A 24,370-nucleotide genomic window follows, 5' to 3' on the forward strand; every position below is an offset into this window, starting at 1 on the left:
GAATGGTTCTACTGTTTTCAATTCTAGGCACAAAAATAAACTCATCTCATTTGACAACAATGTCACAACAATGTTTAAAACGTTCTATTTTTAAATATAGGAACACCTTTATATTATATGAATACACAATATTTAATAAGATGAAAATAGTACCATACAGGATACTAGTACTGGCAACTGAACACCATTCACCACGCACGGAATTTTAAATATTTCAGATTTCACAAACGCATCAAAACAAGAACAGGGTTCGGCAGGATCCAACAAACCTCGGGCTGACGTGTGAGATTTCAGGTTTTCAGCTGACAAAAGAATGATCAAATGCATGTAACTGGTAAGAAAACGATGGACAGTTACCTCTGATTCTTTAAAACCACATAAAGCATGCAGTTTTACTCCTCCTGAGTCTCAGCAGCTGTTGTCGCTGGCTGTTTCTGCCTCTCCATCTCTTTGAGCTCCTCATCGAGGCGGCGCAGCTGAGCCATCTTAATTTGTTCTGTAAGAATCGTAGAACAAGATCAGGTCAAAAGGGTTGGGAATGGATCAGAAACTATATCTTCTGCGCTTGCAGAAGAATGGCTATACATTTTGTGAGGGTACTTACCAGCTGATAACAGTTGACTTTTTGTATTCTCAGCACCCTCTATTTCGTATGGAAGCCTTTCTGGAGTCTTAAGTAACAATTTGAAGGTTAACAGTCATCAACATTATCAACAATGCGTCATATTTTCATCATTATGTTGTCAATGTCCAACTCATTTTTATATAAAATGGACAAACTTACAAAGGCATGTAGATTCTTATGCAGCTCTATCAGTTGATGAAGTTGGTTTTCAAACTTCATCCTGTAAAAACAAGGATAACTATATCAAAAATATGTATTCAAAATGACATTACGTTTTTTGTTATACATGTATATCACAGGGCTTTTATTAGGTACCGCTGCTTCCGGTGTTTAAGCTTGAATTCTTGGATTTCACATCGGTACTGTTCCAGCAGTTCCTCACTTTTCTTGTTCTGCATTACCTCCCTGCAAAGCACACCATTTGTCACTCTGTACAATGATTAAATATAAATCTAAAAATTCATGCCATCATTTCACAAGCTTTGAAAAATGTTAATCATCGCTTTGACACGTTCAGTGATTACATCGCATCATATTCCTTGTATACAAATAGTTGATCCCACATAAAAATAAAGTAAATATACGGGTAATGTAGCCTATTACAATGCAAACCTGCTGTACGTAAAACTGGATATCACCACACAATCCTGTGATGCCACACAATAATGTGTTACAGCAATGATTACCTAAGGATGCTGTACAATCAATCACACCGTATTTTAATGTTGTCTATTATCACTGCATACGTGAGACTAGCACACTTACACTTACACACTAACACATTGTTAACACAAATAATATTTTGATTTCTAAAATCCATCTTGGTGGTTATACTGTACATGCCACTGAATACAAATTATTTCACTAACACATTATTTCACTTAGTGATATATCACTTTGTATGTGCTACACATGTGACGAATAACACTGATTATTTTTACTTAATATTTAAGTTTCTAAATATTTAAAAATGAATAAGCCATTAGACAAGACATTGAAAAATATCGTAAAAAAATAGAAGGCCTGAAGAAAACCAATGTCACAGAAAATCTAAAATACAGGTAAGCTTTGACACCAGACAATTGCTCAAAGGAAAAAAATATTCTGCATCCTACTAATCTGCTGCCATCTAGTGTTACGAATCACAAACACACAATTGAAGTCTCAATATGGAGGAACAGAAATGTTGATGGCCACTCTTTGCAGCTGAAGACATTAAATCATTCTTTTTTTTTAGCTGGTTAGTGCAGAGCTCACCTGACAGAAGCCTGCTCAGACTCCTCACACTGGAGCTGCAGCATCCTGCACAACTCTGGAGAAAAACATCAACAGATGACAAATATGTTTACAGACAGTCAACAAAAAACATGTACAATTGTTTGTGTGTACCTTCTTTTTCTTTATGGGTTGCTTCCAGTTGGTTAGCTTCAGTGTGTACTGTAAAAACAACAAAAAGCCTAGTAATAGAGTAGCATGAATACATGGTACATAAGACATACATGATTACCAAGAGGATAACTAACTTCTTATTTTAGGTACAGGAACAATAACTATTTGTATCAAACACAATAATTAATTAGGGTTTTGTCTTACAAGTTGCCAGCTCTCCCTTAACAGAGTCCCTGACCGATATGAGCTCCTTAATTTCTTCCTCCTGGACCCTTTTATCTGGAACAACACAGTGAATTAGATAAAAAAAAAAAGGGAGATAATCCCTTTTTGAAGTAACAATTGGTTAATTATAATTGATATTAACAAGTATGATCAGAATGGGTCTTGTAGGGTGTTGCTGTTCCCTACAAGATGGAGATATTAATCATATCTCATGGTTCTCCACTCATCATGATCTGATACTCCTTTTAGGAGTAACAGGTAAGGATGTACCTTACTGAAGATACTGAACTAATGTTGTCAGAAAGACTATGTCCGTTACGTAGAGCTGTTTCACTCATGGTTTTAAATAATGGTAGCGTTCGACTTTTACTTTTTACATGTAGTTACATATGGTTGCCTAAACTTTGACCCTCTTCTATGTTCATCTGGAAAATGTTTGTTTTATATGCTTTTCTTCTCGTTAGACGTAAAAGGAAACGATTCTTCATTAGCATACGGAGAGCGCAACCAGCCTTCTCATTGGTGCCCATTCACAAAGCTTTTTTTATCAAGCACAGTGATCCGTGTTGAGAGTTTTTCACATTGTACGATCAGTTTACCCCCAGATGACACGCTACACGCGGTCTAGCGCTCATTTTAACTGATGGTTTTGATGTGATTATAGAAAAAACATATCGTAAACTTACCACCGGAAGCGGAAGTGGAGCTTCTAACAAAAATAGCACAGGATATCACGCTACATATGGCTCTCGCTAGGTTTCGAGTTGAACTGTATGCGGTATTAGAAAGAATAGGAAAAACATAATTGTGATTATGAACTCATACTGTCCAAATTAAAAATATCTTAATACGACAGCTAAATAATGTCAAAGTGCCGACATGAGCGCAATTCAACACGAAGACGGAAAAACGCGACAGTGACTCCTCTCGCATCACTTTATATTCTTTTGCCCGAAAGAAAAATGCTTTGCAGTAGAAAGAAAACGTGAGGCAGTTAGACCCTTGTTTTGTTGTACCAATTAAATTCGATATCTTATGGAAAACAGTTCCTACTTACAAATGACGTGGAAGTGTGTCACTTCTAAACAAACGTAGAAGAAAACCTAACTCATCTCATCCGAAAGATGTCGCTATTGGGTTAAAACCATAGCTATAGAACAGCTACCTTGTTGCAGCCTCCTTAATTTGCCGATCAGCTGTTCAACTTTGGGCTCCTGCATTTCTCCACCTGACAGCAGGGCATGAAAATATACATTGTCAGCCTTGTTTGGGGATTTTCAAGATTAGCTTCATTGGGTCTTTGTAAAACATTACCTTCTTCCAGTTGTATAGCTTTAATGAAATCCTCAAAGTTGAGTCCTGTTAAGCAATAAATGTGAACATTAAATTAGAGAAAAGTTGTGCCTATGGGCGTCACCACATCTAAAAGTAAGGTGGGTTCAAGTAAACTTGCAAGCCTTCTACAAAAACAATACAGCTATTTTCAGGTTTTGGCTGACTGAGATAGCCTTACCTGTTAGCTTAGTTTTTAGCTAACAGTTAACAACAACTGGAGCCAACAATAACTGGATAACAGATGCTATAATTTATGATATAATCATCAATTAGATCATTTGATGTAGAAATACATTGGCCACTATGCTAACGTTTAGCTCAAATTTAAGTTTCGTCGTCTAACCTGCCGGTTCACCCATGTTCATTAAGCCGTGGATTAATTTCCTTAACGACCCAGATAGCGGACGTATACCTGAAGGGACCTGCGCACAAGGATGGAACGCCACGTTTGGCGCCAAAAGTGCGCGTGCACAGAAGCAGACTGTACGCATATATATTTCATAATACAATTACAGATAACAGTTATGTTTGAAAAGTTACGTTTCATGGACTTGAAAGAAAAACGAGGCTTCCTATGGACTCCAACAGAGTAAAGCTCATCTGAAAAAATAATAATTATGGTGTCATATTTACTTTTGAAGGCATAACAAAAACTCAAAGAAATACTAAAATATGCACATATTATAACTGAAATATTAAGCTCTGTTGCCGACAACTTATGCAATGCATTATGTAATAGCAGCAATGTTCATAAATGTATACTTTCAGTATTTAAGAAAAATGGCTCACTTACTTTATACAGGGATATTATATCAGTGATCTGCTTCAATTGGTTCATAATATTTGCCAGGCTGATTTATAGGTCACACAGTACTTAAAATCAAGAACACAGTCAGTTTTCCTTTAATCAGAAAATGCCTTTGGGAGGCAAATGAACACACAAAATTAGACACCTTTACATTGCATCCGTTTTTAATGAAAAGCAAACAGCAGTGTAGAGGAAAGTGGTTCCACTTTGATTTAATGCAAATATACAATGCAAACAGACCTACAAAGCCCCAAAATTACTTTATCTATACACATCAAACCACAAAGGAGTTCTATGTACACCTACACATCAGTTAGATACAAACACAAGAGTTAAAAAAAAAGAAAGTCTAACAGGGCCACCAAACAACACTGTCTCTCCAAAACAGGAACACCTGTACAGTGTGCATTAATTAGCACATGCAAACGAGCGGAGATGGCCATGCAAGAGGAGAAAAATCTAAACAGAAGTTACAGAATAAAAAAAATGTTCATGTTAAATATATCATTCAAGTTTTGTGTTTATGTGCAGTGAGGAATTTGGCTTCCATAAGCTTGTGAGCATAACCAGTAAAATTATGGTTTCACAATCATCTTAAGTAAATACGTCTGTAAATATCCAAACCACATATGCTGGTGTACCACCATCTTAATAGTAACCTCAAAGCAACCCGTTTATCTACATCAACCTCAATAAATAGATAAATTATAAGTCCATCGTCCATCTTCTTCCTAATAGCTAAACGTCGGAAGCTCTGAACCTTCAACAGCTTGGTATATCAGAAATTCCAATACTTCAACTTTAGTTCACATTGGTTGTAATGAGAATAAATAAATACAGCACTAAATTTTCACTTCACGTTAATGACCAAATGATAGCAGAAGAGGATAGTAAAGAAAAAAGATAAAAAAAACAAGAAGGAGATATCTCAGGTTTGGAATCCTCTATAAACAATCATTCCAAAACATGAAAAGATATTCGTTAAGAATATATCGTTTTTAAATACTAATTTATGTTCATAATTGTCACATCATCATTCTTTTGCCATTAAAAGATTTTAGTTATTATACTGGGTAAGTGGGGGGGAGGGGGGGGGCATATACAGTTATACACCTAACTATTTACAGCTGTGTCAAGCAAGCTTGAGGTATTCCTCTGGTAGCTCTAAAGAACCATAACACATTTTCAGCAGTGTTGCCAATGTGGTCATGCAGAGTTATTTCATACCAGCGGGCTCAAAAGAAGAGACGGGTTTGGGAAAACAGACAGATTCAAAGTGAAGGGTATTTGTAGCACTAACTTCTCTTCAGGCAAAGCTGGTTTGCATAAACATCAGGCTCTATGGATACCTTCCCCGCTCTTTTTCAGTTTAATCTATGTTTAATCTATGTTTAATCTAGCAAGGCAAGCTGAGTGCCAAGCATTCACAGGATAACATATTTTACACTGTATGAACATAGCCAAACTAGTTGGGGGATAGGTAATGTAGCCATCTGTGTGTGTAGAAGCAGACGACAGTTACAGCAAGCAGAGTGGGCAAATTGAGGGAAATACAGATATTTTTTTTTAATTAATGGCACCATTTTTATTAAATAAACGGTGCCCCTCTCAGCAGGATTTCATGGCAGGCTGCATCTGCTCGACATCATAACTGCCTGTTTAAAAAAAAGTATATGTGTGATAGGAGAGGAAAGGAAGAGGATCATGGGGGAAAAAAAGTTACGAAAAAGTTATCGGAGTTAAAAAGCAAGTTAGCAACATTTCACAATAAAGGGAGGCATTCCGTGTATCCCTGCTGTTCTCTTTACGGTGCAGCCTCATTCACGGGAGCGGCCCACAATAGCCAGGATGTAGAGGAAAATGTTGATGATGTCAGTGTAGAGGTTGAGGGCAGCAAAAATGTACTCCTCCGGGCTCAGAGCTAGCTTCTTATTGCCCAGAAGAAGCTGAGTGTCGACAGCCAAAAACTGCAGGGAAGAAAAAAGGTTGGAATTAGACATTTCAAGAGGTTTCTACAGTTTGGATCCAACATACAATTTTATCAGAAAACTTACGCAGGTGAAGAGCAGGGCCCCCAGTGATGCATAGACAATGTGCAGGATCTTGTGGCGGATGAAGATGCAGAGGAGGGAGAAGAGGAACAGCACGATCAGGCAGACAAACAGTACGCCCCGACAGGAAGTGAAGTCATACTTGCTCTGTGGAGAAGAAGGAGGGTAAAGCAAAAGACAAGATATTGGATAAGACTTAGTTGTTTGAACAGTTCATGAATTTAACCTCTTGAGTCTAAATTGATTTTGTTCCTTTCTCTCTTTTTAAACACATTTTAAACTCTTTCAACTTCAAATGCATGGGATCCTTTTTATCGGCACAAACTTATCAGTCTGGCTTCTTTATTTTTTACAGGAACCCAAAAAAACATGAAGAAAATGACACATGTGCAGATAAACATGTATAACTCTTGTCATTGTTAATCACTAAAGGAAATTAGTAATTTAGAAAAATAATTTACAGCTTTTGAACCAGAGGATGATGGTCATCTGTAGACATTTTAAATACATTTATTCAAACGGCTGTTGTGTGTGCCGACCTGTAGTGAGAAGAGCACGACGGTGAAGCAGACCACTGCGGTTATGCCTACGGCAATAATGACCGTCTCTGTGTCATAGAAGCTGGCGATCATGCCCACCATGTAGGAGAGGCTGAGGGTCAGGATGGACTGTAAGACAGAGGAAACACAAAGTCAAATTAAATCCACGTGATGACGAGATGATCAGTGATAAGTCAAAAAGTCAACAAATTATACGGCCTTTATTATAGATGTTTAGAATATAACAAAAAAAACACTGATTTGAAACTAATTTATTTGACTTAACACATAAGTGAATTGATTTACATATATATATGTAAATTGCTTAAACAGCAGAAGTAAACATTAAATCGACCAACCAATAATTTTATTCCAGACCTATTAGTTTTTCCTGCCTTCTCAGATTTGTGTTGTGGACTTGTTCTAAATCTGTGCTAACACTGTGCATGGATTATTTGTCTTATAAACATGCTTTACAATGGCTATTCCATTCTTTTTTTACGTTTTGGTATTAAGGCCGGGTCTTACCAGAGCAACCAAGTTCCAGGGGTGCTTGCGGCGGAAGTCTCCACAACAGCTGAGGACAATTAGAGACACAAAGAAAACTGCATAGGACACATAGTACGTCCACGGATTGCGTCGCACAAAGTACTTGGCCTCGTCGACAAAGGTGAAGATGGCAACGAAGGAGAACGTGACCAGCAGCTGCACTGTGAGAACCATGAAGACCTGGTGGGAAAGAGGATTGAGGATATTAATGTAGTAGTATTACATGCTATATTTAATTTCTCATGGGAGCCATTTCATCTATTTCACAAGTCAAAGAACCCACTTTTCTGATGAAGGCTTGTCGGATCGTCTTGTCCTCAAAGCCAGAGTTGGTGAACTCCTCATTGTCGTAGTAAGATGGGGGCCCATCACCATGGTAACCAGGGCTGCCGGCAGGTGCTGCTGAACAACAATAACAGGATAACAGTTTGTTTGTGGTTTTTTTTAAACATCTGGGGGGAAAAAGCTAAGCAAAAAAAATGGACATGTGTCTGTGGTGTTAGTGCACTGATTGCAGTATTGATTTACTCAATGATTGCATTGCATGGAGCAAGCAGTGTGTTATTTTGTTGACCTGGATCATGTACACAGTTCTTCTAACAGCCACGGGACTTTAGTGTCCATTTACAGAGAAAACATCCAAACTGTTAACTTTCAAAAGGAGAACTGAGGAAAGGTCTTCAAAATGTGATAAAGCAACACAACTCTATCTGAGCGCATTGGTTTTTGTGGATGGACAATAAGCAGAGTCAAATGACATGATGCGCTCACTTTCATAGACACAATATTTGGCTATCTCATGGTTTATCGTCCCAAAGACACATTCAGGTATTAAAAAGCTGGTCTAGAAAGGGAAGTCTGTTCGTAAATGCCTCACATCTTTGGTTAAACCACTCACCCATGGGATCTTCGGGAAAGCCTGGCTGTGCATGTCCTTGCTGATAAGGCCCCTGAGGGTAGGGTCCCTGTGGGTAGGGCATCTGAGGGTAAGGCATCTGAGGGTAGGCACCCGGGGCAAAACCTGGGCCTGCCTGGGCGAAGCCTGGCTGTCCGTAGCCAGCGGCTGGTGGGTATGGTCCCCCTGGGGCTTGGCTGTAGTTGGGAGGGGGCACGCCAAACCCTGGCTGAGGGGGTCCATAGACACTGTTATGAAGTGGGTTGTTCTCACCCATAACAGGGAATCCACTCTTGTCCTGGGACATGGTGTGGGGGAAGACTCAATCTGCAGCTAGAACAATCTATGAGAAGAGGATTAGAAGAATTAGGATTAGTTTGCTTTAAAAAAAAACATCTGCATCTAGCACAAACACATTAAACTGTAAATCTAAATGCTCACAGTATGGATATTCATACATTTTCAACATCTTTATTACATCTCAAAAGTCCCAGAAGTAAGCAGACAAAAAGTAATGACGCTACAGTATCTAGGCCAAACTGGCAAAGACACAAGCACTGCATATCTTTAATTAAAATTGTGACTTGCAATCAAACAATGTTGCAGGAAGAGCGGACAGAGGTAGTGAGGCACTTTCTGAATCCCAAAATAAAAGCTACATAATCTCTGTATGATTTTTTTTACCCTCCTTTTTGGATTGTTTAGGTCGTGCTAAATGTGCACTTTGTTCCTGCTATATCAGATACATTCAAAGTGATTGTTCAATCAAAGACCAGGGCTACAGGGGATGAAATGCAGTTAATCAAGGCCTTGAAATGGATCAGGAAAGACCTGCAACCAGAGCATCAAAGAGAAGAATCAAAAGGAAGAGAAAAACAGTGTGACATATTCATTAGATTTCTGATACCAATATTCCTCATACTGGGTTTACAGTCAGGGGTGGACACTTGATTAAATGGACCTAGAACCAGAACACCCAGCCAGACCTGCCAACCAAACGCCACTGAAACGGAGGGAAAGAAGGTGCAAGCTATGCTAATCCAGCTAGGAGGACCCAAGGCTACAACACTGCCCAGCCTGCACATCTTTACGGAGAACTGGCTCCATCATGGCATCCTGGCTCAAGCTGCACTTGGGTGATCCTACTATCTAATGATTCATCTTGGGTGTATTTAATATTAGCGTTACCAATTTGTCACCTATTGTGGTATTTAGGGCTACAACTGCTAATCATTTTCGTTCGTTTCAATTAGTCTGCTCGTTATTTTCCCTAATTTCAATTAGCTGGTTAATTGTCAGCAAATAGTAAAAGTAAATAGACCCTAAACACTTATCCAGAATCTGTCAGTGACATAATCAAATTGTTTTGGTCCGATCAAGACAAATTCATTCAGCTTATTTTAGACATAAAATAAAGAAAAGCTGCACATCCACACAGTGGAAAAGCTGTAACGAGGCATAACATAGTAAGATGACGGAGTTAGTTTGTGCAGACATTGTTACCATGGACGCAGGTGGCGCCTTAGTAACCAAATGTATTATTAATTGGCTTTGCTTCAGGAAGAGGCCTGACATATTGGCCATTACTGCAGTATCCCTCCCTCCACCAGGTACCTGCACAACCCAGTCAACAGGTTTCTTACATCGCAAACTACATTAAAACGCTGCATCTACATGCATGACACAGAGCTGTACACGTGAGAACACCAAGCTGTCTGCAAAGTGAGGTCAGACTTCCAAGGTTGATGGTTGCTTTCAAGTGTGCTGTGTGCAGGTTGCATATAAAAGGCCTGCGGGAAAACGTCTGCCAAGTCGGATGGGAGCCAAAAGCCATTCCCTTAATTGCTGACTTTAAAAGAAAAGCTTGAATCTGCAGTGGACAGACTGTAAAGCAGTGCATAGGCCTATGCTCTGTAAACTACAGCTACTGTACATTACAGTTGTGTATATAATGCATATATTAACACAAGCAAACACATTCTTCTTCACAGTCCTCCTGTTATATTTTACTCACACACACCAGCACATTTATATTAAAAAATGAGTATGAAAACATCTTTTAAGTGGCAGCTTAGAAAGCTAAACATCATGTGCACTGTTTCTCATACTCCCTCCATTTTCTCCTCCCCTCTTTCCAGGCCGCAAAGTAAGCGTTATGCAACACAGCTCTATTTCGCCCTGGCAAAGGCGACCAGACTCCAGTGTGCATCCTCATGATCCCTGTCTTTCCATCAACGGGACAGTGAGAGGCTGCCGACAAGCATGGCGAGTGCTGGCTGTGCTTCAAAGAGACAGTCTCCATTAAGACCATAAGAGATTACAATAGCCTCCTGGCTTTCCAGACAGCGATGGTTGTGTAAGAGGGGCAAATACTACAATGAGTACAATTTGCCTAAAAATCCATTAATCTGTCAGTGAAATGTTTGCACTGTAGTCAATATTGGTTTATCTTAAAGTATCATTCTCTTGACTCAAAATGACAAATAGTTAATATTCTGTAAAACATCCATGGTTTGGTTTGCTTGCGTCACAAGAGACACACACAGTCAACATGTGATCCCCTCCCTATCGAATGTCTGTGTAAAGCATTTAAGTGTGTAACTCAGGACTTGGAATGATCTGTCATCAATGTCATGGCTGAACAACAAAGTAAATAATAATTGCTGGTAAACATCGCAACTGAGAAGCTGTCACAAGGGAATATTTGTCATGTTACTTAAATACCAGACAAACAAAAACTTTGATTATGTCATCAAATTATTATTTTGTAGAAATTCAATCAACAATAATCAAATCATCCCCCAGTCCTTATCCACAATTCCAAATTATAGTGGAGGTTTTCACTGAATTATCCATACTGGTCCGTTTTGAGCCTTTTATCTGTGTATGACAGATTACCTTCAAAGTATCACACCACACAGTCAAGAGAACGTCAGAAACGAGCATGAGCTGGGTGAGCTAGTTCAGCAGTGATGGCCTGCTCAGATATTTTGACAACAATACATGTGTCATAAGACACTGATAGCTGTAATCCCTTAAAAAGTACTTGATTTATTGATGTAAAAATGCAAAAATAAGTAAATAATCAAACAACCCTGGTCTTTCTCATAGAATAAGAACCCTTTTTAGAAGAATAAAAGGCTAAGGCTCTTTAGTAAATTACTTTAAAAGCCAGTGCCCACACTGCAGCTACTCAACTCAAGTGCACAATATTCATTCAATAACCGCAATAGTTTCATTTCCATGTCTGTGGTGAAAGTGCATACAGTCAAGTCACAGTCACAGTTTTTGGAGAGGGGTGAGTCAGTTTGAGGCACTGTTGTGTACAGCTTTACAAGCATTACGTGGTTGATTTCAAATCCTCTTAGGAGAGACGCCCCGATGCTAGATGGACAGTGCCACTATCCCTGGCTTCTGCTGATAGCTATCGCTAGGGGAATTAGGTTAAAGAAGGGGGGTTGGGGGGATTCAGTGGGCTAGCCAGAGAGCAACGTTAACACAATTAGGCTAACACAATACATCGACAAACCCATATACAACATAGTATGTGCATGCCTGAGCAGCACCAGGAAAACAGTAACAAAACAGGAAGAGGCATTGGGGCCTACACAGAGGTTGGTGTGTCAAAATACGTGGTGCAACAGAAGGTTAAAAATGAGGAAGACTTGAATAAAATGTAATACCAGTCACACAATCATATGATGTGTTTCTAATTCTGCAATAAAATGTCTCATGCGCTTGTTTCGCACACTGCATCAACCACAGAACCAGTTTAATTTTACTCTTCAAAAGCACTCCAAAATGATAATGGCATTTGATGAGTGCTGTTATGAAATTTCCACTTGGCCCACCTGGTAGATAAATCCCCCATTGAGTTGCAGTCTGCCTATCTGACAGCCAATTCAGCAGTCTGGCAATATTTTGCCATTGTAACGTGCTGTGTCTGTGGCTCTTGCCATCTCAAACTCGCACGCACTTTGCCTTGTGACCGCATGTTAGCATACTTTGGTTACAAAATTATGTATTCATAACAACATGAACGTTCATAGTTTCTCACAACAAAATATCATAATTATTATAAGGATAACATTTTCATTATTAGTCCATTTTTCTGGTCGCAGGCAACTATAGACATTGATTGCGATTTATTGCCAGGATAATCGTAAATCGTCATCACAAGCGACTTGAAAAAGCTGTTAAGCTTGCTATCATGTTAGACAAGTGAAAAATAGAGACTGATTTTAAAAATTCAAGAAACCAAAATACATATCCCTTATTTATCCAGGGAGATATTATAATTTGTGGTCAATCATCTTATTTAATATTGATTCTTTCACTAAAAAGGAAGTAAAATATCTGAAACACAATAAAAATATTTGTGCTTACAATTGCCATTATATCAGTGGCTACAATATAAATTCAGGACTTAGTTTAAGTCGGTTTGACAGCCCGATGGTGAACCTACATCAGAGAGACCGCTCACTAGACCTCTCCTCATCTTGTTCTGACATTAAATAACCCCTGACACCATGAAAAAAACCCATTCATTCAAAAACCTCCACTGTTAAACTGTATCACAAGGAGAGCAAACTAATTTTCCCCGCATGGAATCACGCATGTCCTGATAACAAGTGGTCAGGAAAGAACAGAGAGGCTGTTTCTGTCTGAGCTGATAAACATTCTGATTACTCAAGGAGAGGCCGGATGCTGAGATAGCAACGACACATAATCAGGATGTATCCGAATTACAGTGGCATTAATATTGTTATTGCAATTTTGCATCTTACTTGACTTGAAGTACCTTGATTTGTCAGGAATTACACTTCCTTGTTTAGCCCCACGACTGACAGGTCAGATTATTTAATCAAATAGTTTCTCAGTTGACTTTCTGTCAAATTTAAGCTTGCAATTAATGATCATTTTCATAACCGATTAATCCAATTTGGTCTATAAAAACGTCCCTCATAAGGTGGCATCTTTACATGTCTTGTGGTGTACTACACAACAGTGCAAAACATATTCAGCTAAAATAATATAAATCAGAGAAAAGCTGCAATACCTCACATTGAAGAAGATATTCAAGTTTACAATTAAATAAAAGAGAGAAGAGCAGTACATCCTCACACTTCAGCTGAAACAACTGAATGTTGTGTAATCACAACTGTGTGAATGTATATTAATATATATGAAAACACCAACACTGCAAGGGAGACTACAGTAAAAATACCAATCTGCAACATAAAAGGATAAGAGCACGGTTTAGGGGCTAAACCAGAGTAAGGCAATGAATCCATCATAAACGGTGAGCCTGATATTCATGGTGCACCTGCAGCGGGCCCACCTCCATCTCCCGTTAGGCCCAACCAGCGCAGACAAACACTGCGACACCGCGACTATTGGTCTAGTCAAAATCACAAATAACGGCTCCAAGCTATCAACGCCGCCATTGTAGTAACACATTGATCAACGGGGACTGATGAGGTTATAGATAACTCGTTGAATAACGGTTAAGCTTTTATGTTTTTAGAATGAATATCAGACGCCGCCCCCCTCCCCACACGTTAACCTTCCTACTCCGTTTAAATACTCGTTATTTCCGACTCACGGTATCTAATTGTTAACTAGATACGAAACGTTGTGCTAGCAACATCTGTTTTGTTGATTCACCGCTTTCTATCAGCTAACGGTTTGCGACAGGCATAACGCTGCCCGTTGCTAACCTCAGCCGTGCACGCTAACCCCCTTACAACCGGCATATTTAAGAAAAATAATAGGATACAACACACGTTGATGTGTGGTATCAGCAAACTCTAACACGTACCTTTACTGTGATTATTTCAGAGTAGCTGCCGACATAAACTCTTCCTCCCCTCGTCTCTGTGTACTCGGGCTGTGGGAACAACTGGGTCGAGAGCTACTGACGACGCCGGACGACGCCGTCACGTGGTGTGTGGGAACCTCCGCGTATTACAACAAGCGTCTCTGCTCCCACCATAATGACGCACTGTTTTTCGCTAGGGTCATATGACCGGAGGGGGACAAAGTCTGGACTGGCTTTACAAATAAAATACTGCGATCAAAATATCTAGATAAGAGGAGGTTTCTGCATTGTGCATGACAATAGTACTGTATTTATTTTTTAAAGGTACTTGTAATTTATTGAGTACACCCATTTAATGTTAATATATTCAACTCCACTACTATTCTGACGGAGTTAGAAGTAGTGGAGTTTTGTTCCACCGCGTTTATTTGACTGCTGTGGTTACTTTGCAAAAGTGAATTGTGATATATAATTATAGATTAAGCAGCTTTGCAGTATATGTACATTTGTTAAAATAGACCCACCTTTTACAACTGCAAAAGTGATGGTTACACATGAATACATCAATAATTATAATCCAAACAATAACAATATATTTTTTTCTGAAATGGTTCATTCTGAGTATTTCCACGTCTGTATCACTTCACTTTATGAAGATGACTTTTTGTACATCTGACATCTGTAGGAAAGATACTTTCTATTAAAATTGTGCCTATAAAACTTATAAACACACACAGAGGACTTGTGACCTCAAAAAACAAAAAACAGTTTCTACTTGCGGTTCAGATGTTGATGAGTTGTTAGCAGTTCCACAGAAGAGTAATTTTGATAGACATCTAATTATTATCAATAGAATTTAAATACTTGTTTGAGGCCCAAACAAGGCAAAAATATGCAATGTTTATTATTAAACTTTGTCATCCATGTCCGTTAAAAATTAAAACACCAATCTTTTTTTTCTGTACACATTAAAAGGAAGAACAGGAAGAACATACATACATACATGCATACATACATGCATACATGCATACATACATACATACATACACACATATATATATACACACATATATACATATATATACATATATATATATACATACGGTATATACATTTGCTATATAATTGCTCGTATATAATTAATTGCTGGTAAAATTTCATAAATGTAAAACAAAGTCACACTGGATTTTTGCAAATACGAATTCAATGTCACAGACAGCGACATATGTGTCTCCATGAATACAATCTATTAGTATTCAAGAGGTGTAATAGTCACAGTTCACAGTTTCTTTTGACAAGTTCTCTTTCAGTTTGCCTTTCGTGTGTGTGCGTGTGGGTTTGTGTGTTCAAACACAGGCAGCACCCAGCTGCTTTGTAATGAGAGCAGTCACTGGTTGGAAGGGCGACTTCGAAGCAGACTGTCCAGGTCAGTCTTGTTGATGGTACCATAGGCCTGGGAATAGCTTCCCAGTTTGGCTCGGGGGTCACCTGCAGCTGCCACATTACAGTTACTCTGGAATACTTTCTTGCTGAACCGTATTTGTGGCCGAGCCTGACGAACCTGAGAGTTGGAGCGCTGGTTCTGTAATGGGAAGACAAAGTTAGTTGTGCCATTCCATCTATATCTAAGTAAAGCCACCAAGCCTTAAAATGTCCATATATTTCCCTGCTTCCATGTTTAGCCTGAAATTGCTTATTGACATTGAGTAACATTTTATATGTGGTAGACTGACCAGGCGTGCAGATGTAACGTATAGCCCAGACGACATAGATGGCTCATCCTTGCGAACCAACTGGTTGTTCTGGGGTTGGTTTATGGTTAAGGAAAAGGAGTGGTTATGGCTTACAGGGGCTGAGCGACCACGCTGGAGAATCTGGTCCATGGACTAGTGAGGGTAGGGATAAGAGACCAGTCAACATACAGACAGAGCCCGAGAACGATCATGAGTCAGAGAGAATGCAAGACACCAAAAATAGCATCGATATCAATACGAAACAAGATTACATCACAGCAAGAGAAAGCAAAACTAAACATGAATTGGACTGAGGTGCGTTGCTTACTACAGTAGTAATGGTGCCCTCTGTTGGTGATGTTGTTGCACTTCCAATACTGGTCTGTCCCACTGGTTTCCTGCTGGCTGCAGGGGAGGGGTAGTAGTGAGGAGGACCAGCTGGACTCCGAACAAAACCATCTGAATGGAGAAAAGAAGAGTGTGCGTTTTCTACATGAGGTCTATAAAGACTGTGTTTGAGAGATGTATGTACAATAAATGTAGCTGTATTGTTTAAATTTCTTTGCGAGGGCATGGAAATCAGGGCTGATACAATAGTTTCCGTACTGATACCAATATTAATAATGACTGCGAATCTTAAAAATCAAATACTGACAAAATAAAAACAATTCACAAATGCTAATATCGTGTAAGCAATCCAGAGCCTTTGAAACATGATTACAGACTCACTCCACCTCCTTACTACCCTATTTTGTCTGTGTATCATTGGCTTAAAAAAGGGGGACAAAACATCCAATTAAAAAAAGGTAAAAACGATAGCATTTTTTAAATTCCCTCCCAAGTGATGAGGTTTGTTGTAAAAGATAAACTTCAGACATACTTGGGGCATGTGTGATGGGGTTATATGTGAGTTTTCCCAAGCAAGGGCTCGATAAAGGACTTGTCTTCTCCACAGCAGGCGGGGTTGACACATTCACAGGCCCAGGTTGAGTGACGCCTGGATGTAAAGGCCTGTGGTTTATCTCTTCAGTCTTTTCATTCTGTGGTTCCCCCTCATGGTTATCATCCCTGTTTGCTGCCACTGGGCCCGTCCCTACTTTATCCTTCACATTGGGCTTCTCAGTGCTACTGACACAGCATCCATCCTTTGGCTGTGTCAGTCGTAGCCTCCCCGGAGTAGTTCTGCTCTCCAGCATCATCTGCAGGTAAAGAGGACAATTAGGTTTAATCTGTGTAATCAGATATGTAATATGGATTACTGTGTAAAGATTAAACCCAATGTCGCCTTCAGAACATTTATGATAAGTGTTTTACCTCATACAGTTTGTTGCGGTATTGAACCACAGATAACTGTACACCATCATCCACCGCCAGCACTACATCATAGTTAAGAGAAGGCTCCTTGGCTGGATTATGAAACCTCCAGAGACGGAAAACACAGTTCAGAATGAATGGAAGCACTTAATGGTATTTAAGTGCTGTCATTTATCACATATCAATCTCTATAAACATGATAGGTAGCAAAGCATAAAGAAGAAATGGTTGATTCTACCTGTTCTAAGCACACAAAAGAGAGGAAAATATATTTATCCAATCATTTTTCGGAGAGGGAAAACACAGTTGCTAATCTATGAATTAAATTGAATGCTTAATCCTTAATACCTGGCTACATATGGGTGTTGGAGGGCTTGCTCAGAAGTCAACCGCTTGTCTGGGTTGAAAACAAGCAAACCTCTCAGCAGGTCCAGAGCATCAGGAGGCACAGACGGCTGGAGAAGATCCTCCAAAGGCACCTGTGGTCTGGTAGAGGAGAGGAGAGAGATGTTTTAAAGAGAACTCCAGAGATTAAGCATTGCAATGCTTTAACGAGTTAGGTTTTTAAAAAAGGATACAAATCAATATAGCAGAGAGATATCGTCTTTACTGTGCACTTGTCTTGCTTGTCAAAACCTAGTGCTTACATTACTCATTATGCAACCTTGTTTCACATATGCAGTTGCACTCCCCCAATATCTGTAAACTGAATTTAATGGGACATGTTTTTTGTAACAAACATCAGAAATAAAGCAAAGCTTTGGAGGAAGATCAAGCAGATAATTCTACTTCTTCCTCACTCAAATATCTCATTATTCGCTGCAACACCCTTTTCAATAAAGGCCATCTATCAAAGCTCTCATTATGGTTTGTGATTTTTTTGCTTCGTCATTGCTGCATCACTACATCTCTACTATTTTCTCTGAGCATGTGCTATAAATCAGCCCCACCTCCACTTGAAGGCTCTGAAGGCTTCCTCCCTTCCCAGTGGAAGGGAATTTGTTATTGTCACCCTCAAATCTAAGTCAGTCTAATCTGACTGAGTGGAATTCAACATATGCATTGTTGGTTATTTATCTTTACATGTAAGCTACATGTACAAAGCCCCCAACATGTAGAGTTTTCACAACATAAACAATACAAAAGATTTTCTTACTTCAGTAACATTCTCTGAATGACAGAGGATCCATATTCAGACTTGATTGCGAGAATATCTGGAAAATTGAATTGCATTTAATTAATTCATGGTGATGAATGCTGCCCATTACTAAAAGTACATTTCATCTGGAGTTCTTAATCACCTTCTGGGCTGGGGTGTGGTATGGCACTCATGATCTTCTCTATTTGGTTGATGGTGGATGTCCCGGGGAACAGGGCTTTTCCCAGCAGCATCTCTCCCAGAATACAGCCGAGGCTCCACATGTCCACACCTTTAGTGTACCTGTGGACAAGAAGTAGTCCTCTTACACTCTAGTACACTCATGACTCATTTTCCACAGGAGAATACTGTCCGTGGTATTCAAATGCTACCTCCTTCATCACTGTTAAATAAACTGCTGTGAAGAACATGCACAAGACGAAGATGATGTGGTACAGATACTGACAAACAGAACTTCCTCACAGTTAATACCTCGTAGATCCCAGTAGGATCTCAGGAGCTCGGTACCACCGCGTCGCCACATACTCTGTCAGTGCTGGATTCCCACTGTCCTCCTGGATGTGATTGAGTGATCTGGCCAAGCCGAAATCACACAGCTTGACTACACAGTCGGTGTCCAGCAGCACATTGGATGGCTGTGTTGTCACAGGGACAATGATAGTTTAGTATTCACGATATCTATCGTGTACAAAGGGGTGAAATAGAGCAGCTCGACCAAAGTATGGAAACAGAATGCCCAAATAGTGGGAAGAGGTGGAATAGCAGACAAATAGGAGAAAAGGAGGGATGAAGTTCTAGTCTCAAGGGTCAGAGGCCATTAGTGTAGCCATGTCAGTACATTTCCTGCAGTTTTGTGCAAGCGTTATTGAATGAAATTACATAAACACTGTTTTTTGGACGTTATTGCTGAGATTTCAACTATCTTAATAATATGTTTAACCTTAAAGTCAAATTTTCTTCATTGTGAGCATTTGCTTTTCTGTATTTCATATCAGCATTGTTTGAATATCTTTGGGTTTTGGACAGTTGGTCCAACAAAACAAACAATTTGAAGACCTCAACTTGGGCTTAGACAAAATGAGAGCACATTTTGTTACTGGGATACATTTTATAATAAATTAAAATATATACACTTGAAATACTAATAAATGGAATCACAACTAATGCTTAATACTGTCCACCTGGCGTACCTTTTGGTCCCTGTGGATCACGTTTCCTGAATGCAGGTATTTGATGGCTTTGAGGAGCTGGTACATCACATAACGTTTGTGGATGTCCTTCAGTAGGGTGCCTTTTTTTATCACTGCATGCAGGTCGGTGTCTGGTACAAAGTAGAAAGCAAAAACTTAGGATAATATGACAGTTACAATAACATCTAAAACTGATTGGATTGTAAATCATCAGTTGTTTGTGATGTTGGCATAGAGATGTTAAACACATGCTGCTCCATAATCACGTACACAATGATTTTAACTAAGAAATGCCAGAGAGAAACAATGGAGATCTGTGCTGGATGCCAGTGTACAGTCACGGATTAAACTGCAGAGAGGGGGAGGTCACTTTGTGGACTCAGCAATAAGACACACACACACACACACACACACACACACACACACACACACACACACACACACACACACACACACACACACACACACACACACACACACACACACACACACACACACACACACACACACACACACACGCCAAGTGAGAACCAGCAAGTCTGTACTCACCCATCCTGATGTGTCATAACTTATTTGTTCAAGCTGTGTTTGCGTATGAAAACTCACCCATATATTCAAAGATGAGGTAAATGTCTTTATCATTCTGAGCTCTGATGACATTTAGGAGTTGGACGATGTTGGAATGATCACCAAACTCCTGTTCACAGAACAGAGATTAGTTAGTGACAGAAACCACACAGAAAGCTGGCACTCTGGCGACTGTTTGACCCATAATAACTGTCAGGTAATGTGTATAAGTTGTGTAAACATGGTTTTCAACAGAGGTGACATAATGGTCACTATAAACCCCATAACACTGGAATTTCACTGGAAGACGATTAGGGGCCAGAGGCGCAGCTTAAGGTGACATGAATTTAGGTCAGGCAGATAAAAGAATGAAACAGGAATATGTTGATATGAAGCAACGTGAGATGACTACATCGTTGGCTTTCATTGCCAAACTGCTAATGCTCAATTTTTTAATCGTGCAAGGCATTGCTCAGTGGTTTTCACACAGTAAACTGAACAGCTGCAAAATCGGTTTATAAATCGGCCTATAAAGCGATGAACTATGCCGAAACAGTCATGGAAAAATAAACAGTGCTGTGCCAGAGTAGGTAGGGCATGGTCCAACTAGTATCAGCGGAGCAGACTTGCTTACCTGCAAGTGCTGACAAAAGGAGTATAAGAGGAATTCTTTTGTTGTTGCGCAGGCATGTGTGTACAAAATGAGTGTAGATCTCACTCGCTGAATAAAGAGTAAGGGGCAGTATTCTCAGACTCAAAATATCACTGTATATAATGTCCCCCATATTTTGTACATTTAACACATTTTCAAAGAAACTGGACAAAGACAGAAATGATGGATGCAAAATGTAGAAAAGAGGGGCGAGATTATTAATCTTTCAATCTTTGGGTCTTAAACTGAAGAAAATTATAGCATGACGGTTGGTTGACCCTTATTTAAAAAAAAACAATGTTTATTGTTACCTGGAGGAACATAATCTCCCTGAATGTCCGCTGCAAAAGGAAAGAACATTACAGTTAGGACATGAACTCTACCAGCAACATGCAGCCATAAACCAGGCACATAAAAGCCTCCTGTCCTACTTAATCATTAGCCAAAGCTGTCCTTCTATTGAAACAAGTTAGGGAGCCAAAATTAATTAAATGATCAGAATAGGAAAGAATAAAAGTAATTTGCTACACAAAATAATTAATCTATAATTACTTATGTCATTTTCATAATTCACATAATTGCCGCTTTTCAATTGCAGGATAATTGGCCCTCTTAAATACAAGGGATAACATGCCAAAAGGGTTGTGAACCATTAGACTACAAAGATGATATGATTAAAGTTAGAATAACGACTATCCTTCATTGTCAATTAGAGCGGACACATCAAGCACACACCTGGGCATCTGTCCTGTTCCTGAAGGCGTCAAAGATCTTCTTCACGGCCACAATCTCGCCTGTCTGTCTGTCGACTGCTTTCCATACAATGCCATAAGCCTGAAAAAGATACAACATGCTAACACAACATCATGTCACTTCCTCTTCAAGCTTTGATATAACTGCAAGATGTCAACCAGGTAAATCTAAATTGGGGACACACTGTTGGGCCATAGCAGAAATTTTGAAAGAGTGAGGTCATTATGTCCAAGCAACTGCTACAATAAAGCTTTCTCTACATGATTCTTTGCATTAAAATGTCTGAAGTTCTCAACATACTATGTGCCTTTTAAAAATGCACTGTGATACTTTTTTAATTACAAAAAAATAAATAGAAAATGCAAACTGCACTTCTTATCACTGATCACAGGTGAGGACATGACCTCTGTGTCCTCAATGGCAGTTACAGCACAACCATAGTGAAGGCAGAGTCAGGGTGCTGATGAAGGCGGTGAAGTCAAGCATAACAGACACAGCAGTGAGGCAGGGCATCAGAGCACACTGTCATTGCGGGGACACAAGGAGCACCACTGTCATTGAAGGCAGAGGATCAGATTCACACAGCCCTGGTGTGATTCTGGTGGCTTTTGCATCTGAACCCTCGCACCAAAGAAGAAGAGAATTTAGAGCAGTTTCCTGCTTTAAAACCACTTTGTGACCCTCTAATTCCAATTAACAGTCAGCCAATTAGTGCTGTTCACCATAGTTTGGCCTCCTGGAGCACCACAGCATGTCATTATCACACCAGTCCACTGTAAACAGGTTAAACGGCCGAGTCACATGCAGCCCTCAGGTATGTCTAGTTAACCAGTATGACGTGTCTACGTGGCAGTTACCACCTGGCCACTGCAAACAAGAGCAGCAAATTGTGAGTCTCTGTGGACAGTGCATGGAAAGAAACCATGCTGTTTTTAGTCCTGTGGCACAACGGTACCAGTGGAGGGGAAAACAAAATGGTTTAGACTCTGAAGGGAACAAGTGCCCTCACACATTAGCTGATCTGCAGAAGAAAGAAAAGAGTTTGTCCTGCCAAAGCAAATAAACCCCTTGCTTATAACACTGGTAATCAGGACCTTAAGTCTGGACAATTTCAGGAATTTCTCCTCAGGCTGAAGTACAGAGGAGGTTTAAAGATGTGGTCAACATCAATGTACATGTACAGAGGATATGATATGAAGAGGGGTGTTTGATAACACACCAAACGTCATTTCAAAAGGTGTGTTAATAGACACAAAAGTCACTCACCCCTTTTCCAAGTCTCTTCTTGATTTCATACTTCAGAGAAATGTGCTCCTCCACCTCAGGCAGGTTTGTGGACTTTTTACTCATTTTTGCTAAAAAAAAATCCGTTCGTCTGCTCATGCACAAAGCACCACCATACTCTTTGATAATTGCTGGGGAGGTTAGTGGTCTTCAATGTCCGAGAAACAGTTAAAATTGTTGGCAGAAATGACAGCCACTTCTGCCAGAGCTACAGCCTCAAATTTAATGATAATTACATGTACGTACAAGTGTAGTAAAACGCATCCTGGCAGCAAAAGTCGTTCTGTTTGGTATCTTATCTGGCAACACACACGCGGCCCTGTGTAAAGCGTTAACTAACGTCGCGTAGTACCTGTACAACCAATGTCGATCCAGAAGCAGCAGGTTCGTTTTTGACTCAATTTAGTGACTGAAAAAAATACACTGTTTAACCTGCATTGTAGATAACCTACTGTAACTTGTCAAGGTGCGAGTTGACTTCCCACCGCGAGTTTGGATACTCCCACACAGCTTGCAAACAGAAGAGCCGTGGAGTTTTGCCATTATTTGTTGTCCTGGTAACCTGCCTGGTTCTTAAAGGAGCCGCCGCACGACCACTTCCTGCTGCACGTCATTAGATGGACATCTGGTGCTAATGAGATTAGATGATGGGCGAGGGGCTGGGATTATTTAAAAAAAAAACCTCTATTATAATTGTACACATTTTCATCATGGCCGCCATCAAAATGTTTCACGTCAATGGTCTCAGTGACCTTTTAAAAACATGCTAAGCTTTTGATAATCTTTATCGTGTAGTATGTGCCCTGTTACATGCAAATGGTTCCGCTGTAATAGATTAAATAGGCTACTACCAATTCCAACACAATATCTGGTGTTACACTGGGTTATCATGACAAAAAAAAACATTTGTTAGTCTATTTACCCCTCACCTCATTTAAGCTCATGAAATATGTGAAAAAATAAAGCAAACCTACCGAGAGAAGTAGGCAAACATGAGAGATGAGGAGCTTTAACTGACCCAATATACAGCATGATCAACCAGCAGAATACAGGCACTCTGCAGACTGCAGGACACAAACAAGGAAACCAAAGAATGCAAAAATGCTCCCTTTTTCCTCATTTCATTCAGGATGAACATCAGCAAAAGTAATTTACCTATAGGGAAAATGATGGCTATGCCAATTACAGCACAAAGCCTGTAGCCATTTAGTATTAAACATTCAGTTTCATTCAATTTGGAGATACCAGAGTACACACACAACACACAGAGGGAGTTGACCTTAAATGTTCATCTGAACATGAATCGATACTGCTGCTGCTGTAGCAAGCTGACAATTCAGCTGGAAAAACACTACTATAACACAAATGCATACAGAAGTTAATCAAAACAATATGATTATGACTAAAATGAATTAATTAGGAATAATAATCATAACTCTGTGAAAAACATCATCCTGTCACTTGCTCCCCTTATATTTCTA

General features: G+C 39.6%; 3 protein-coding genes across 3 annotated transcripts; all 3 read right to left on the reverse strand.

Annotated features, from left to right (window-relative positions):
* Positions 1-102: 102 nt before the first annotated feature.
* LOC311027426 (synaptonemal complex central element protein 1) lies at positions 103-3,933 on the reverse strand (the record flags this gene model as incomplete). Its single annotated transcript, XM_084031453.1, has 10 exons — positions 103-496; positions 605-671; positions 785-845; positions 941-1,030; positions 1,883-1,937; positions 2,015-2,062; positions 2,219-2,293; positions 3,405-3,467; positions 3,554-3,598; positions 3,918-3,933. 10 exons carry the CDS (start codon positions 3,931-3,933, stop codon positions 393-395), a joined length of 624 nt encoding a protein of 207 aa, XP_083887579.1. The 3' UTR covers positions 103-392.
* Positions 3,934-4,461: 528 nt separating this feature from the next.
* On the reverse strand, positions 4,462-14,369 carry grinaa (glutamate receptor, ionotropic, N-methyl D-aspartate-associated protein 1a (glutamate binding)). The gene is made up of 7 exons (XM_084032926.1): positions 14,238-14,369; positions 8,420-8,759; positions 7,805-7,920; positions 7,501-7,701; positions 6,973-7,101; positions 6,437-6,580; positions 4,462-6,349 (listed from the first exon to the last, which is right to left on the reverse strand). Exons 2-7 carry the CDS (start codon positions 8,721-8,723, stop codon positions 6,200-6,202), a joined length of 1,044 nt encoding a protein of 347 aa, XP_083889052.1. The 5' UTR covers positions 8,724-8,759; positions 14,238-14,369; the 3' UTR covers positions 4,462-6,199.
* A 748-nt stretch (positions 14,370-15,117) lies between these two features.
* mapk15 (mitogen-activated protein kinase 15) lies at positions 15,118-23,389 on the reverse strand. The gene is made up of 14 exons (XM_084032152.1): positions 22,872-23,389; positions 21,588-21,686; positions 21,164-21,193; positions 20,240-20,330; positions 19,634-19,764; positions 18,915-19,078; positions 18,586-18,725; positions 18,441-18,498; positions 17,633-17,770; positions 17,285-17,390; positions 16,851-17,169; positions 16,299-16,429; positions 15,971-16,123; positions 15,118-15,819 (listed from the first exon to the last, which is right to left on the reverse strand). Exons 1-14 carry the CDS (start codon positions 22,986-22,988, stop codon positions 15,625-15,627), a joined length of 1,872 nt encoding a protein of 623 aa, XP_083888278.1. The 5' UTR covers positions 22,989-23,389; the 3' UTR covers positions 15,118-15,624.
* Positions 23,390-24,370: the final 981 nt, after the last annotated feature.

Source organism: Eutrigla gurnardus (assembly GCF_963514095.1).
Source record: "Eutrigla gurnardus genome assembly, chromosome: 17".
In the NCBI taxonomy this organism is placed as follows: Eukaryota; Metazoa; Chordata; class Actinopteri; order Perciformes; family Triglidae; genus Eutrigla; species Eutrigla gurnardus.